The sequence below is a fragment of the Symphodus melops genome (assembly GCF_947650265.1).
Source record: "Symphodus melops genome assembly, chromosome: 1".
NCBI classification, from domain to species: Eukaryota; Metazoa; Chordata; class Actinopteri; order Labriformes; family Labridae; genus Symphodus; species Symphodus melops.
Window position 1 is genome coordinate 32,969,621 of NC_136691.1, and position 16,643 is coordinate 32,986,263.

Here is a 16,643-nt window from a genome sequence, read left to right on the forward strand (position 1 = left end):
GAGGTAAAATGAAGCAATCTGAGAATAAGTCTGCAGAGTGCGCTAAATGCCTTGTTCTGAAGATCATCATTTAGGAGACCAACATTTCACAAGACTGCTTCAAGCTTCTACATAAGCTGGTGACTTTTTACAAAGGCTGACTTCTCCCAGCACTGTGAAGCAGCCGTCCCCTGGTAGCCCTGCAGCGGAAGGCTTACAGAGAGCTGGCCAATCAGAAGAAAGTACGCATGTGGAGCCTTAAAGAGACAGCAGCTTAAAGAACCATTCCAGGCAGAGGCCTAAATGATGGTTGTTACTGACGGAAGTATGAGATAAATAAGGAGTTCTTGGAAAACGTGATTGTTGATCATGATTGTTGGGACCACGTACCAGAATATCCAATCACAACCTGCCTTGTCCTTTGTGGGAGGGACAGGTCCACTCCTTTGTGGCTTGCCCGTGCAGAAAGGAGAAAAGTTTCTTTCAAACCAGGGGCTCTCAAACTCTTGTTCCTCATCCTCCAAAGAAGGGAAGAAAAAGTGTAAGAAGCCAATTAATTTATGGTAGGGGAAATCACAAAAATATTCTATCAGGGAAGTACTTTGCTTTGGAATCATATAATGCCAAACTAGCACATTGTAAAGCTTAATTCACAAATATTAAAAGCATCAGCGTAAGTAGCCTAACTCATTTATTTATTTTTTGTTAATAATAAGCTAATTAAAAAAAAAAACAGACTTGATCCCACAGATCTTGACTTATGGTGACCTTTTCATCTTCAAAAAGGCATCCATACATATCAGATAAATCAACTGATCAAAATAATTATTTCATCTACATAAATTACAATCTTGGAGCCTAAAGCTTCTCTTTCATTTGGCAAAGACAATAATAAACTCATATTTAAGGCAAGACAATTCACTGGAATCTAATTCCGTTTTCACTTTAATGTCATTAAATTACTGATGTCTTCGTTCATCATTTAATCGCCAAATGAGCTAATAATCACAGAGTGAAATGAGATCATAATATTTACATGCATAGAGGAACACAAGTGATGCGGATACGGTTATTACTGCTGCTGATGTCTGAATTGAAAGATCCACCCGGACATAAGAGCAGGTAACACAACACGTCACGTGACTGCTCTGAAGCTTGGGGCGGAAGTGGAAACTCTTGTTTTCCGCTCCCATCCCTCCTCGTATCCCTCGGCCGAGTTCAGCAGCACCGACTGAAGCAGGTAGGATGAAACTTTGACTCCTTCAGTGTTAGTGTGGTCACTTTATGTGCAGATAGAAGAGGGCTCTGTCTCCTGTCTCTTCCGGGTCAGACTGCCCCTCCTCTGAGCTTTCATCCATCTTTAAACCTCACTGTTGTGCAAAGATGCGACACTAACTTTGGCTTCTTAAACAGCTCATTGTCTGGTATATGACATGTTGCTCACATTTAAGACTTGCACTTACTATAAAGGAATACACGTGTTGACTCTTTTCTCAGAGGTTAACTTTGAAAAACTTTTTTTTATATAGAGGAGTAAAACTTTTTTAAACTCCTCTTCCTCTTTTGCACTGGGGTTGGGGGGGATTGCAATTTCATCTGTGCTGTATGTTTAACATGGAGCATATTTGACAATAAACAACCTTGAATCCTTGAATCCTTCAGGTGCCGTCCAAAACCCTTCACAAATCCCCCCAGGACCCTCAGGACAACAATGGAGCCCAGTGGAGCCAGTAAGGGTCCTGGACCGGACAGGAGTCCCTTCTCTGGGACACCCATAGATGCTAAAAGTGCCCCAGCTCAGAGTGTTCAAAGACCCAGAGTAAAGATAACTCCCTTCCACAGCTCACCCATACTCAGCAGCGATGGAGCTCTCCGCAGCAAACGTCCAGGCTTGTTTCAGGACTCGCCTGGTCACCTTCCTGCTCCACCTGCCAGAGAGAGACTTCCTGCTGCTGGTGAAGCTGGGAGTGCTGGGATCGCCGTCAGACTCGCTCCAGGTTCAGGCTCTACGACGACTTCAGCCGGAGAAAAAGTTCAGCCAAGTCCTCCCATCGTCAAGGTAAACTGATAAACTGTTTAGTGTCCGAACTGAGACAACAATCTTGTTTTTAATGACCTGTAAATGCAGACAAACTCCTGCACACTGCCTTAAAGGCAGAAATATGCTCACAGTTTTTTTTTACGTTCTTATCGGCACTTGTGTTGATGTTTTTGTTCCATCAAACAACACGTATCTTTGGTATAAAAGCAAATATTCTCACAATACCATCTTATAGTGGACTCGTCTCCTCCATATCAGTGTCGTTCTTTTTGCCTCCTCGTCCGACAGAGATAGTCTCCTGCTTTGAGGTTCGTACGTGAACAACAAGCTCAGGAGAATTTGACGATCAGTGCTCTTGTAATGGTTTGGATATTTTCAGGAGTGCGCATGTGGAAACAGCTACAGTAATCATCTCTTTGCCTCCGCAGCCTTCAGGTAAGAAGACGCTAAAGTCAAACCTGAAGAACCCGAAGAAGTCTGGACCCCCTTCGAACACGGAGCTCCATCCCAGCAAGAAAAACAAAGAGACGAGACCTGCGTCCAGCTCTGTGAAAACTCACTCTGGTTAGTTTACCCTCTCTGTGTTTAACCTTCATTAAACTAATGATCACAGCCCTCTGTCTCATGTAGCTTGTCGTGTCTTTTTGTCCCCCAGCTGTGAAGAGGAAGAAGAGGAAGATGGGAATGTACAATCTGGTCCCCAAAAAGAAGACAAAGGCCCTCAAACAGCAGGAGAAGGCAAATCCATTTGTTTCTTTATTCCTGCATGTCAGGTCCTCTTCAAGCCAGCTGACATGATGATCTTTAGATTTCGATTCACAGCTCATGTTTGTGATGTTTTTGGTGGGAATTAAAGGGCCCGTTATTTTTAAGGCGCCCCCACATAGCCATTTAGCACACCTCTCGGTTTGCCAGATATGTGACCAGTTATCACAGCTAACCAGGAAAAAGGCGAGCGATATGGATCAGATAGAAGTGATTTTACCCGACCTAAAAAGCCTCTGCAAGTTTCTAATAATCTCCACCAGCAGAAACGGGCTCAAACTTGGATCAACAGTGGAGGTGCTTTTTAAAAATGGAGAGGTTAGATTGCAGAAAGGTTTACAAGACTGTTGGCTAAACACTGAAGCTTCAGGGTCTGCGTCATGGCAACCATGGCATCCACTCCAGACAGGAGAGGGACAGATCTCGTGAATGTTTTAAATTTGGACTGCAGTTACTAGAGTTACGTACTGCTCCTTTAAAAACTGCTGATAAATATTGTTGAAATGTTTTCACTGAACCCGAAATCTCTTTTAGCAGGAATTTCAAAACATGTGGCCAAAAACAATCCAGTAGTCACCCGTAGCTGATGTGGCGTGTCGTATGTGTCATGCATTGCTTAGTTTTTCTTTCCTTAAAATCAGCTAAGTCATCCGTTATTGATGTTTGAATAAGTGCTTTCATTTCACCACTTGTTCTTGATCATCCCCGTTAAAGCAACACGCGTCCTTCCTTTTATTTAAAGAATGACTCTCAAGTGTTTATGAGGTCCGTGCGTTTATATGACACCCTTCATGATTTCCAGCAGAAAGAGGACCCAGCAGGTGCTCCGGTGAAGAGAGGAGCTGCAGCGGAGGACAAGCCGGTGATGGGAGCAGAGACTCTGAGCGTGGTCAGAACTGAATCCCTGATGGAGGAGGAACCCAGAGACGGCAGCCATGTTGAATACACAGAGCTGGCTCTGGACTGTCTGGACCTGAAGGCTCAGGAGGAGCTGCTCTCTCCTCCACTGACAGGTGAAAGCAGAATCCCAACTCACTCCGAAGATCTCATTCCCCCTTATCTTCCTCACAACATGCTGTATCTGTCGTGTGTGTGTGTGTGTATGTGTGCGTGTGTGCAGGTGTATCAGTGGGTGCCGAGGTGACAGAATCCGACCTGGCCGAGGAGCTACCTCTGTGCTGCTGTCGTATGGAGACTCCTTACAGTGGAGGCAGTGTGTCCACGCTGGATCAGACCTGCATGGCCATGGAGAGCACTGACGGGATGGTAAACGCCTTCATATCAGAACTCAAGATAATTCAGTGTCTTCTCTTATATGTGCATTTATTAAAATAGAGAACAGGAGGGGAGACATATCTCCTCAAAAACAAGACAAACTTCTCTTCATATTGTTCTACTTGAGTCTCATCAACCATTTCTCACCATGATCACTTTTCAAGACCAGCCCAGTGATTAAACCTTTTTTTTTTGTGATCAATTATTTATTTTGTACTTTACACACAAATGAAAATGAAATAAGTAAAGTGATTATAACTTCTGGTGAAAATAATTCCATTGAACGTCTTTAGCTGCCTGTGACTCACGCAGGCAGAGCTGTTCAAGGTAAAGTTCATGTCTCGTCGTGACCATGTCAGTGGAAATACTCATTTAAAACGAGTCCAGCAGAGTCTCCTGTGTGTCTTCATTTTACACACAGGGACACACAGACTCTGCATGCACAATGATGATGATGAGTTCTGTGAGCACTGAAGGTGGCAGAGCTTTACTGTAGGTTAGTGATAGAAACTGTCTCAAACAACAGAAGTCTGACAGCATGATGGGAACAGAGTTACAGTGGCAGAACAGTTTTCTTCTTCCAGGCTGTAAACATGTTTGTGTGCTGTGAAGTTAGACATTTTAACATAGGGCTCTATGGGGATTGACTCGTTGCAGGAGACAGCCTCAAGTGGACATTAATGGAAGTGCAGGTTCTTGCTCTCGTTCTTTGGCTTCATTTATCAACTACGCAGTTACTACTTGCCTCATATACACATACTATATTCTTAAAGATGTATTATTAATGCTTTGATTATAAAGAGACAGGACAGTGGCTGTAGTTGGAAATCAGGGCGAGCGAGAGAGAGAGAGTGGGGAATGAAGGTCAGGTCATATTGACGGCTGAAGCCTGTGAACATGCGGCGTGCAAACTCACCATCAGGCACGTGTTTGTCTTCTCTCTGCAGCTGATTCGTTGTCAGAGGCGAGTGATGAAGCAGGAAATGATGCGACCATCCAACACAGTCCACCTCCTGGTTCTGTGTGAGGACCACCGGGCCGGCATGGTCAAACACCAGTGCTGCCCCGGCTGCGGACTCTTCTGCAGGACGGTGAGTGAACATGCTGAATTATTTTGAGTTATTTATTGTTGCTGTTCAAACATAATTAGCAGAGAATGTTAAATTATTATGTTATTATGGTGCTTGAGTTAAAGGGATAGTTCACTGATTTACATGAAGCTTTGTAATATTAGAAACCTGGTTGTTTGAATGGTCGAGCATCTCGGCCTCATGGAGACCGGAGACGAGAAAGCGCCGTATTTCTTTGCCTCCTATGACACAGATCGTCATCTTGCGTCATCAGAGGCTGCTTTTGTTGCTGGGGTGAAACTACGCTCGCTAACTATCGCTAGTTCCTCATGTTTTTGACCGCTGAAGCGACAGACCTATCACAGATCAGTGGGCGGCACCTCGCTCCCAGAATTGAAATTTAACGTCCGCCATCTTGCCTGGAAGCTAAGCTAAAGATGAGCTAAGGTGAAAAGTTTCAACTTCAGACTGATGTGAATGAAGGGGATTTGAAGGTTTTGTGCTTGAATCAGATCTGCGATGTTAAAGCACCGGAGCATCAGTGTCCTACGGTGCCGTGCATTCTGGGAGTTGTTGTTTTTCATCCACATGAGCCAAAAAGGCACTGTCGACCTTTTCTCGTTTAAGAAGGCACCAACTTTAAAAATGATTTCACATTTCTACATACATGACCCAATGTCAACACGGATTCATGTTTCAGCTGTTGAAGTATCCCTTTAAGCAGCCAAAACAAAAACAACTGGTGCGAATGCAATGAAAGCAAAGAAGAGGAAAGAACCAAAACATAGAGCAGGCCATTAGAGGGCGCTGTTGTGCAAAGAAAGACGTGTCTGGTATTTGACCAGGTGGGAGTGTGAATCTCATCAGGACCCATTAAGGAAGTGATGCTCGTGGTAAAGAAGAAGGAAGAGATCACTTTATTTATAAAAGAGCCAAAATCCTTTCCTGGTTTTTTTCTGACCGTTTAGATTAGAGTAGAGCGCGACACAGTCGTGAGTCATAGTTAAAAAAAAAATAAAAATAAATGTCGGGTCAGAAAAAACTCAATTTTCTCCTCTTCTTTTTCTTTTTCCTGTCTCATCTCTCCTCCTCTCTTGTTCCTGTTTTACTTTGTCTCCTTTAAAACTTTCCTGTGTCCTTTATTTTCATGTCCTTGTTACCTTTCTCTGCTTCCTTATTTCCTTGTTGTCCCTTTGCTCCTCCATCTTCCTCTGCAGCCTCTTTAAATTCTTTGGATTTTGACAACCTGAGTCTAAACACTGATGACCCTCACTTCCACTCAGTCCATTTTTTAGGCTATTAGTTTGAAATCACGATGAACAAGGGAATGAGTGTGTATTGTTTTCCTGCTAAATCTGCACAGGGCACCTTCATGGAGTGCAGGCCGTACGGCAGCATCTCCCACCGCTTTCACCGGGACTGTGCGTCCATCTTGAAGAATCTCAAGTTCTGTCCTCACTGCGGGGAGGATGCCAGCGGAGCCAAGGAGGTCACTGTACCAAAGGCCGATCCCTCCCCCTCCGTGCCCAAATCGAACCCCGGGCCGTCACTGCCCACAGTGGCCACCCTGCCGTCGGTGTCAAACACGCCTGCCGTCCCTCAGATTCTCCGAGCCAAGAAGACCAGCGAGCCCCAGAAAGGCCGAGACGACGGCCCGAGCAGGTAACACCCACACACACTACTCCTTACTCTCTACAATCAAACTGTTCAAGACTTCAAACCATTTATTCAAACTTTAAGGCCAATGAAAACTTCCAGGGTGAAGAGCGAGGCTGTGAGTGCTGCAGATCAACCACCTAAAGAGTCCCTGGAGAGCATCCTGACGGCGCTGGACGATGACAAGTAAACCGAGCTGAAAACATTTTGACATCAGTTTCCCAAAGAGGTCCGCTGTGGCACGGTACTCTGCCCTTTGATGTAAATGATTCACGAAGACCTCTTATCCATTTTTTTTTTTTTAGCCTGAAACCAAAGAAAGTGAAGTACCCGAGCAGACAGCTGTACGTCTCTGCAAAACAAGGAGAGCTCAAGAAGGTCATCCATCTCTTAGGTAACTCTGCAGATCAATCAGCTGGTGTCACACAGCGTCCATTACAACACTCACTCTCCTATACTTCGTGCTTCTTCATTCTGTATAGTTGATGGGAGAGACCCAAACGTGTTGATGGACGGCCAGAACAAATGCACCCCTCTGCATGCAGCAGCTGCTGAGGGTCACGACGAGATCTGCCACATGCTGGTCCAGGTGAGGAGAGCATGCTAACCTCTGAGCCTGTATTTATCAAGTGCTGAGGAAAATCAATCAGTCCCCATTCACTAAGGATTTCGTACATGTTGTTCCTGCACATCGTGGAATAAAAGTTGTTTTTTGGAATAATAAGCAGATTACTCCCATCTCTGCAGGGATTAAAGGACATGTAGGTGTTTTTAAACCTCGTCCTTAGATATACGTTCAGGTCGATCACAGGTACAACGGTTTTTAAAGTGCCAAAAATGGCGACGTGTTTTAAAGTCAGTGTCTGTCTCTTCTGATGGAAGCAGTTCTTGTTTCTGCCATTTCTTAAAATCAGATTTAAACACTAATTTCACAACTTATAAAACAGCTAATTATCAGTGTGTTGATTTCAACTTTAAATAACATTTCCATGAGTTGTTTTTTTTAAATGATCAGAAGCTGCCAAAGAAATGTTTGTCGTTGCGTCTCTACATCACAGTGTTGTTTCCAATAAACTCACTTTGCATCTGATGGTAAAATGTTATATTCTACTGATTTAAAGAGCTTTAGCTCTTAACAGGAAGTGAATGATTAGCCACATTTTTTTTTTTTAAAGTTATGAATCGATCTGTTTTCACATGAATTTTATTTTCCCACCTCTCCATGTGACGCCTTGTGTCATGTGTGGCTGCACGCTAGAGAATGGAATTGTGTTTCATGGATTGATATCTTCATGTATTTATATCGCTGGTTACAAAGGCGGGAGCCAACCTGGACACGTTTGATGAGGAGCAGAGAACCCCTCTGATGGCCGCCTGTGAAAACAACCACCTGGACACAGTGAAGTACCTGCTGAGAGCTGGAGCGGCTGTCGGCCACAAGGTGAGTCCTCGCACATGCCCAGCGTGTCGTTAACCTGTCAGCCTGAAGGGCTCACGTCTGCTCCTTCATCCATCACTCAGTCCACTCTCAGTCCATCATCTGCCGCCGCTGCTCTGTCCTTTGTCCCTGCACTTCTGTTTTCATGGTTTTATATTTAAGAACATATCGTCGGGGGTCGGTGCTGAACCAGTGCACACACTTCAGTAACCTCAACCAGTTTACATGCAGGGTTGTAGTTCAGTCGCCAAACCTCGTGCACCCACTATTATTCAGTATGACAGTGTTTGATCATCTGTAACTTCAGTCTCTGCGTCTCCACGACGTGTGGACTGCTGCTCGGATGGACCGAGGGTGGATCAGTACGTCTAACTCTATGAGCTCATTCTTGTCTTATGAAGTTGTTTTGGACCTGGACAGAGGTGGCAGTCATGCTTTGTTGTTCATTGTGATTCATGTTGTCATCCCAGGATATCATGGGTTTCACCTGTCTGCATCTGGCTGCTAAACTGGGACATTATGATATAGTCCATCTTCTGCTCTCCAAGGCATCCAAATACATCAACAATCAGGTAAAGACACGCGGGACTCAAACACGACGTTTCACCGGGATGGACTGCTTCTTACTTGAAACCAAACCAGGATAGTGTCTTGATCAAAAAGTCGTCTACACGGTGGCTTACTTCCATGTCAATAAATCAAAGCTTCATTACAAATTCAGGTTACCTGCTGAGCTGAGTGACGGCACTTTGGCGAGAAAAAAAAAAAAGCGTTTGTGTGAATTTACATTCAGACAGGCTTTCATCTGCAAATTTAGACGAAGGTTATCTTCATATAATACTCAATGATGTCACAGTTTTTCTGGCATATCAGAAAAAACAAAAAATATGCGAGCCGACAATCACGCACACGGGCCGCAATAATCTGTGTGAAGCCTCTCGGTCAAATGCTGCGTTTTCAAGGAGTCACAAAGAGACACTCACAGCGTCCAGCAGCTCGTGTGTGGATGAAAGTGTTGTGTAGTTCTTTGCAGCAGTGTTGACGTTTTGTCTGCGTGCAGGACGACGGGGGTTGGACTCCCATCACATGGGCCATCGAGTACAAGCACAAAGAGCTGGTCTACCTGCTGCTGAGCAAAGGGGCCGACGTTAACATGAGAGACAAGGTCAGTGCACACCAAACACGCTGTTCACAACACACACACACACACTCTGTTTTCACACTCCTAACAGCCCTGCAGCTCATCAAAGTCAGCTCTCTGAGAAGTGTGATCTCTGGGGACGCACCGTATTTTTAACCACTTAACGAAGTGTACTTCATTAAGAGCGCAGGAGAAAGTGTCACCTTTAGTCTGGACTGGAGTTTTATGAGGTGATTAAAATGAGAGGTACTTCTTACTTAGAGTGGAAGGATGTCAAAGCACTTCCTCCCTTTTTTAAATACTGTATCAAAGGATCCTTATCCCTTTAAAGGTGCGAGGTGGACATTTTACCAGTGAGGCAGTTTGTAATGATCATCTTTTCAAACCTCCATATAGGGACACTTCTAATGTTTCTATGTATGAGCTCATGGTAAAGTTTGATTTTTGCATGACTGCACCTTTAAACACCATTAAAGTTATGGTTAAATCGCCTAAGATCAACCAAAACTTAATTAAAGGGGACATGTTATGAAAAATCCACTTTGACAGGGTTTTTGAACATTTATTTTTGTGAGTGTCTATTGACTCACAACATGCAAAATAAACTTATCCAGTCCTTTGTTTTGTGGTCTGCATAAAGTTCAACACAGAGAAAAATGCTCTGTTTCAAGTAAACCCCCCTTGTGACATCATAGTTGGATTTAAAAAATAAACCCCCTCCCCTCGTATCTTCACTCGTGGACTCCACCTCCAGAACTGTAGTGCAGGTCCTCCATTTTTATTCTTACTACAGAGGAGTGAAGTCTCCTAAGTCTCAGGGTGTTCATTGCATTTAAAGAGACACACACACAAAAACGAAGCGTTCTGAGAGAGCTGGTGTCTACAGGGTCACAAACCTCCTCTGCTGCTTGATTCATGTTATATTTTGACCAAAACTCAGATGTCTCATGTAGAGAGACAGGCGGACTGTTTGAAAAGGAGGAGAAGAGGGATACTATGTCCTCTTTAAAATTGTATTATTTAACACCAGTAAAGGTCATAAGGATAGCATAGCAGAATATAGTCATTTATTTCTTACACTAAACGCAGCATGTTCAGTGTCTGATACTTTAGGAAGCTGTCAGTCTCCTGGAGCTCTTTGGAAAAATGCTGACTCAACAGATTGATTGACACATGTACTGACGAATCAGTATTGAACTTTGACTGGTGGTGCATTAGTGATGTTTTACTATTGGTAAAAACGACAACGACATGGATTGAGATATCTACAGACAAACCAGTGTTGTGAGCAACCCTGTATCTACTAAACAAGTGTTTAAACACACACGCTTCAAACACACTCGTTATGAGCTGAAGTGAAGTCATTTGGTCAGCTGTCGTATTCATCCACATGGGATTATGTTCACAATAATATTTCAGCAATGGAAATCAAAAGCCTTCATTGTCAAGGTGTAAGAGGATACAACAGGATCAAGAGCGCCTCCGCTGGTGGCTGTGTGGAAGTTAACAGGACTCGCATGCATACAGCAGGACGTTCTGTCGACCGTTGAATTGACCATGGGGGAAGATTTAAACAACAAAGTGGTTTCAGGATGTACCTCAGCAGCTTTTTAAATAATGTGCTGCATGTCAGATTAAAGTGAATGTGCTGCAAACACTAAACTGAACTTCAGGGCAGTTCCACTCTTAATAAATCCTGATGTTTCACGTTACGTTCGTTCACACAGGCTGTGTTATTAATCCCAAACTTGTAAAAGCCCCGCCTCTCTCCGAACACGCCGTCTGTTCTGAACTCCCCTCTGCTCCGTGTTCAGGAGGAGAATGTCTGCCTGCACTGGGCGGCTCTTTCGGGCTGCGATGCCGTCGCTCAGGCTCTGCTGGAGGCTCGATGTGACCTCAACGCCATCAACGTTCACGGTGACTTGCCGCTCCATGTCGCCGCCAGAGAGAACCACCTGGAGTGTGTAATGTGAGTGTAAACTCTGGAAACAAAGTTTTTCTTGGGTCCTATAGCCTCCAGTATGTTACACTTGTATCCACTGGTACCCTGCTGGGTTATTATCCTCATAGTAATGTGGAAAGAAAGATTTCATACAAAACATAAATGTGTTTGTTCTTTAGCTGCCCAGGCGATATGGGTCTCATTTATAGATCAATAAGGAGGAAATTCATTTCATGAATCTGTCAGGTAACAGGATCAGTATGAAGGTTTTTCTGTACTGAAGGATTCTCCGCTGGCTGCAGAGCTCCATGCTGGAGAAGAGGAATCACAATCCATCAAAAGAAATAATTAAATGTGTGAAAACAATAAAAAGAAGTTTCTTTATGCCAAATGGTTAATGACATCTTGTTGAAACCAAAATGACGGACATTTATTTATATCCAGAATAATTATGGGACTGGCTTTAATGTTGAAGCTAATTGAAGAAGAACACAGAGATCTCTGTCTGCTCAGGTGAGAACAAGAATCCTTCCTGTGTTTGTTGAAGGCTGAAGATTTAAAACATCCCTTCCTATGTGAACTTTGTGATTCAGGAGGAGTTGTTAATGAGTCTTATTCTCTTTATGAGGTGTTGTGAAAAGCACTGATGATCACTTTAGTTTAGGGACGCTCTGATGCCTTAACATTGTTAGCAGTAGATATTAGTCATTTGCAAATAATGTGACATGAACCGATGTCAGCAGTCGATGTTTATTTGGTGTGCTAAATCAATTTAATGCTGGCTTCTGGTAGACCTAGTTCCAGATGAAGTCACCTGTTGGACAAACTTTCCCTTGTTTTCATTGTCAAACATGAGAGAAAATCGTGTCACGAAACAAACCTCCATGTCAGAGTCGTCATTGAGCTAATTTGTTATTTCACGTAACGGTATCGGTCCTGATGGAAGCGGGTAAGAGGACTGGTTCAGATCGAGGTGATTCTACCTGACCAAGAAACCTTCTGCATGGTGAAACTGAGATGCTTTTACAAAATAAAAAGAGGTGAGAACACAGAAAGGTTGAATTGAAGATTCAGAGCTGGCTAAACACTGAAGCTTCAGTGTCTGTGACACGGTAACCTACGTGAGGGAGGAAGCGAGACAGCTCCAGTGTTTTGAATTTGGACTGCAGTACTCATTTTGAATGCTAGGGGTCAGAGTTACATATCAGTCTTTTAGTAAAGGAGTCTGGTATAAGTCTTCTTTTGGGCTGGGCATGACGTTTATGCAGGACTTCAATCAATCTGCAGTCAATAATACAGTGAAATCAGTCCATTTTGACTTTCGGTTCTTGTGGAATAATTAACTTTATAATCCCCAAACATTCTGATGCAGAAATATTTGTTATGCAGCAATCAGCGAGCAGTTCTTCTCACCCACCTGGGGGAGGAGCTACTGCCCTTTGTGATGTCATGATGGGAAAATCTCCAAAAGTGGAGCTGTTAAAAGACGGAGAGGATAGTGTTTTCATATAATTGGACGGTTTGTAGACAGACTAGGGACAACATATTAGTGTGAGAAAACCATGGTGAAGGGTATTTTGCACAGTATGTGACCTTTCAAATATTTCTTGCATCACCCTGATCGGAAGACACCTTAACCCCCCCACCTCAATCCCATTTCTTCTTTTCTATCAAAAGCAGGTCTGAGCTGCTTTCCTTATCTCTGAGTTTGAGCAAAGCCCATTGGCAAAGAGGTTAGGTTCTAGAGCAGGGGTGTCCAAACTTTTTTTCTTGCGGGCTAGAATCGCTCATGGGCCACAGGGTTTTTTTTTTAAATATTGGAAGGAACTTTTTGTATTTTGACCACTTAGGGAATAGTCAGGCTTTTATAGGTCTCCCTCACTAACATGAAAAAGAAAAAGAAGGAAATATGCGATCTGATGAGGCCTGGGGCCAAAATCTTCTGATTCTTCGAACGAAGTCAAGGGCCACAAACAATCCATTCAAGGGCCACAAATGGCCCCCGGGCCGCACTTTGGACACCCCTGTTCTAGAGTCATTAGGAGGGCCCTCACACCAGCGTTTATCACCTTCAGGTCTGCCACTGTCTGAACACTTACTGCTCTTGTTTCCTGTTTTTTTTTCTCTCTCTCTTGTTTAGTTGTGTAATTCCTTTTTATTTTTATTTGTTTACTTTCATTGATAAATTTGCACATTTTGAGCCACTGCTTTGGTTTTATGTCTGAACCCTCAGGGGCCCCTACTGGTCTGGGGTTCCCAACATTTGCCTGCCCTGCTGATTGACAAGAAGGCCCTCTGGTTGCACCTAAAAGCCTAAAATGGTCATGGTTTTTAAAGGCATAATAAAAATCAAACATGGTTCAGTTTTAAGGGAAATTCACTGACTTTGTTGAAGTTTTCACTCACGGGTACTTTTGTCTCCGACGTGTCTGACTAATCGAGCGGACTCATTTCTGCAGGATATTTGTTTCAGCCCCAGAATCCCCACATTACTCATACATCAGCTTATTGTGTTTTGAAGTGGACTGTGTTATATTTGGTCCTGCGAATTGAAACTTCGTCCCTCTTGCAGGTTGTTTCTGTCTCGAGGAGCCGACGTCAATCAGAGGAACAGGGAGGGCAAGACGGCTCTGGACTGCTGCGTCCACGGCTCCAAAGTCTGGACGGCCCTCAACACCAACAAGAGGCTGACTGACGCGCGGAGAGGACGGGACTGTCAGGGGGAGAGGCTCCTCAGCAGGTACACTGATACCCTGCTGGGTTATATCCTCATATTAATGTGGATTTTTTAATCTTACATGTACAGGACTGTTGTTTGTCTGCCGTCTGCTCTCATCTCTGTTTGGTTGTTTTTCATTGGCTTTGTCCCTCAGCGGGTTTCGACCTCTGTACTCGGCTTTCTAATGAAACACTGAACAAACAAAAGTAACAGAAAAGACAATTACGTAAACAGTCAGATATATCCATCCTGTCTGTGGGAGATGAAGCCGAGCTGACACGGGCAAACGTTTCCTTTTTAGCCCAGACGCTAACATCTGAAGATGAAGATCAATCTGTCAGACTTATACTCTACGATTGTTTGTCCTTCATCACCAAAATGGAGCGAACATCGTCATGTCACCGCCAGTCAGACCGCTTTAATCCACAGGCCGTGTGTGTGTGTGTGTGTGTGTGTGTGTGTGTGTGTGTGTGTGTGTGTGTGTGTGTGTGTGTGTGTGTGTGTGTGTGTGTGTGTGTGTGTGTGTGTGTGTGTGTGTGTGTGTGTGTGTGTGTGTGTGTGTGTGTGTGTGTGTGTGTGTGTGTGTGTGTGTGTGTGTGTGTGTGTGTGTGTGTGTGTGTGTGTGTGTGTGTGTGTGTGTGTGTGTGTGTGTGTGTGTGTGTGTGTGTGTGTGTGTGTGTGTGTGTGATGTGTTCTTGATCCTGGTCCGTCTCTCTACTTGAAAACAAACAGGATGAGTTCATGTTCCTGCTTTCTGGCCAAAGCAGATTTCATTAGAGGATTATTTCTCTGATTTACGGCTTCAGTCTCGTTGCATTCAGCAGGTTTTCAGAGCTCAGACAATCTGCACCACAGCCTTCATTCAATTCAGTTCAGTGAACATGAAATTGAATCATTTTCTCACGGTCAATCTGTTTTCTTTTTTTAATCTAAATATGTATTTTTTCTCTCTTCTCAGGGATGTTTCTCGGGGTTATGAGGCCGTTCCGATCACCTGTATCAACGGCGTCGACGGCGAGCCGTGTCCTGAAAACTTTAAATACGTCCCAGACAACTGTGTCACCTCCCTGCTGAACATCGACAAAGACATCACTCACTTACAGGTGAGACTTCCCGAGTCTGTAAACTTTATTACAGTGCTCCGAAGAGGCCGGGACGAGACACGCATTTAATATCTGTCCTCGTGTATTCAGAGGAGGACTTTGATTATATTCCATATTGTTGTTATTGTCTGTGAATCCCATGTGCAGAGTCAAAACAATGTCCCGCTCACAAAGGAAACTTGCGAACGTCTTGTGAAATGAAAAAAAAATCTGAAGGTTTCCACTCCGAAGGTTGATGAGAAGAATCATCCATTTTTAATCCGTCTAATCCCTGCAGTCTGTTTTTTAAACAGTGTCGTTAAGCAGCGGCACGACTAACTTCCAGTTGGGAAGAATCGGAGGGCAGCGTCTCTTCTGCAGTGATGGATAGTTCGACCTCCTTTGAATCTACTGTCGGCTGCTCAGACAGACAGAGGAGGCTCTTCATGGTGGGGTTTAATAACTGAAGCAGAGCACGACGCACACGTTCCTTTTCTCTGACTTTGCAGAAATGAAGCGTCCATGTGGGCTGATATTAGAGTGAAGTTTGTTTTTAAAATGAGGACTGCAGTGGGGACAAATGAGCTGCTTGTCTACAGATTTATAGACGGGGAATATTCTTTCTTGACGTAAACACACAGTCACTGAGTGTATAACAACCTCTTCATTATTAAAGATGATCGTAGCGCTCAGCATCCATCCTTTTGACTTATTAGTCTTCAGTTCTGCACTAAAGACTGAAAAGAGTTGAGATAATATCCAGGTGGTTTTCAGCCGTCTCATTCTTTGACCTCATGCACAGAGGTAGGAACACTGAGAACTTCATCAACCCAGCACAGAGCAGGAAGTGCTGTCTGCTCCAGACTTACTGTTTGTTTTGATTTTCAAGAGAACCTTCTATAAGATCTGGCCAACAGATGAAAATGAGCCTTTTCACTAACTCTGTTTTATTTACAGAAATGTTTCTTTTTAATATGCATTGTCCCTGTAAAATAAATAAATAAACAAGATTCTATATGATCAGTTTTTACATCACTAACACCTTTATTGTGTTCTGCAGCACTGCAGCTGTACAGACGACTGCTCCTCCAGTACCTGTGTGTGTGGTCAGCTCAGTCTGCGCTGTTGGTATGACAGTGTAAGTTCACACACACACACACACACACACACACACACACACACACACACACACACACACTTACTTCTTGCTTGACATGCAGATTCAATCCTCTGGCTCTCCTCTGTAAGACGAGAGAATACTCCTGTAGTATCTGTAACTCTTGGTGTTTGTGTAGGAGGGTCGACTCCCCCTGGACTTCTGTCAGCGTGAGCCCCCGGTGCTGTTTGAGTGTAACCACGCCTGCTCGTGCTGGAGGACCTGCAGGAACCGAGTGGTCCAGAATGGGCTGAGGTGAGCTCTTCCCCCTTCACAAGGTGTCGCCTGTGGCTCTTCGATCTTCCCCTGTACGCCGCTGCATTAATAAAATCTCCTCAGGCATCACATCTATGACGCAGCAGTAACAAATAAAATAAAA

At 43.9% G+C, this 16,643-nt stretch overlaps 1 protein-coding gene across 1 annotated transcript in view; it reads left to right on the plus strand.

The window, feature by feature from the left end:
• Positions 1–1,110: 1,110 nt before the first annotated feature.
• ehmt1a (euchromatic histone-lysine N-methyltransferase 1a) overlaps positions 1,111–16,643 on the plus strand; it is a 19,035-nt gene continuing 3,502 nt past the window's right edge. Inside the window, exons 1-19 of the mRNA XM_079359163.1 lie at positions 1,111–1,219; positions 1,642–2,038; positions 2,449–2,584; positions 2,676–2,758; positions 3,591–3,798; positions 3,906–4,051; positions 5,008–5,151; positions 6,494–6,792; positions 6,889–6,972; positions 7,092–7,180; positions 7,269–7,375; positions 8,105–8,227; positions 8,695–8,796; positions 9,285–9,389; positions 11,180–11,334; positions 13,880–14,047; positions 14,985–15,129; positions 16,169–16,246; positions 16,404–16,519. Of these exons, the coding sequence (XP_079215289.1) occupies positions 1,691–2,038; positions 2,449–2,584; positions 2,676–2,758; positions 3,591–3,798; positions 3,906–4,051; positions 5,008–5,151; positions 6,494–6,792; positions 6,889–6,972; positions 7,092–7,180; positions 7,269–7,375; positions 8,105–8,227; positions 8,695–8,796; positions 9,285–9,389; positions 11,180–11,334; positions 13,880–14,047; positions 14,985–15,129; positions 16,169–16,246; positions 16,404–16,519 (2,636 nt within the window). The 5' untranslated portion in view covers positions 1,111–1,219; positions 1,642–1,690. The remainder of the gene's footprint in view (positions 1,220–1,641; positions 2,039–2,448; positions 2,585–2,675; positions 2,759–3,590; positions 3,799–3,905; positions 4,052–5,007; positions 5,152–6,493; positions 6,793–6,888; positions 6,973–7,091; positions 7,181–7,268; positions 7,376–8,104; positions 8,228–8,694; positions 8,797–9,284; positions 9,390–11,179; positions 11,335–13,879; positions 14,048–14,984; positions 15,130–16,168; positions 16,247–16,403; positions 16,520–16,643) is intronic.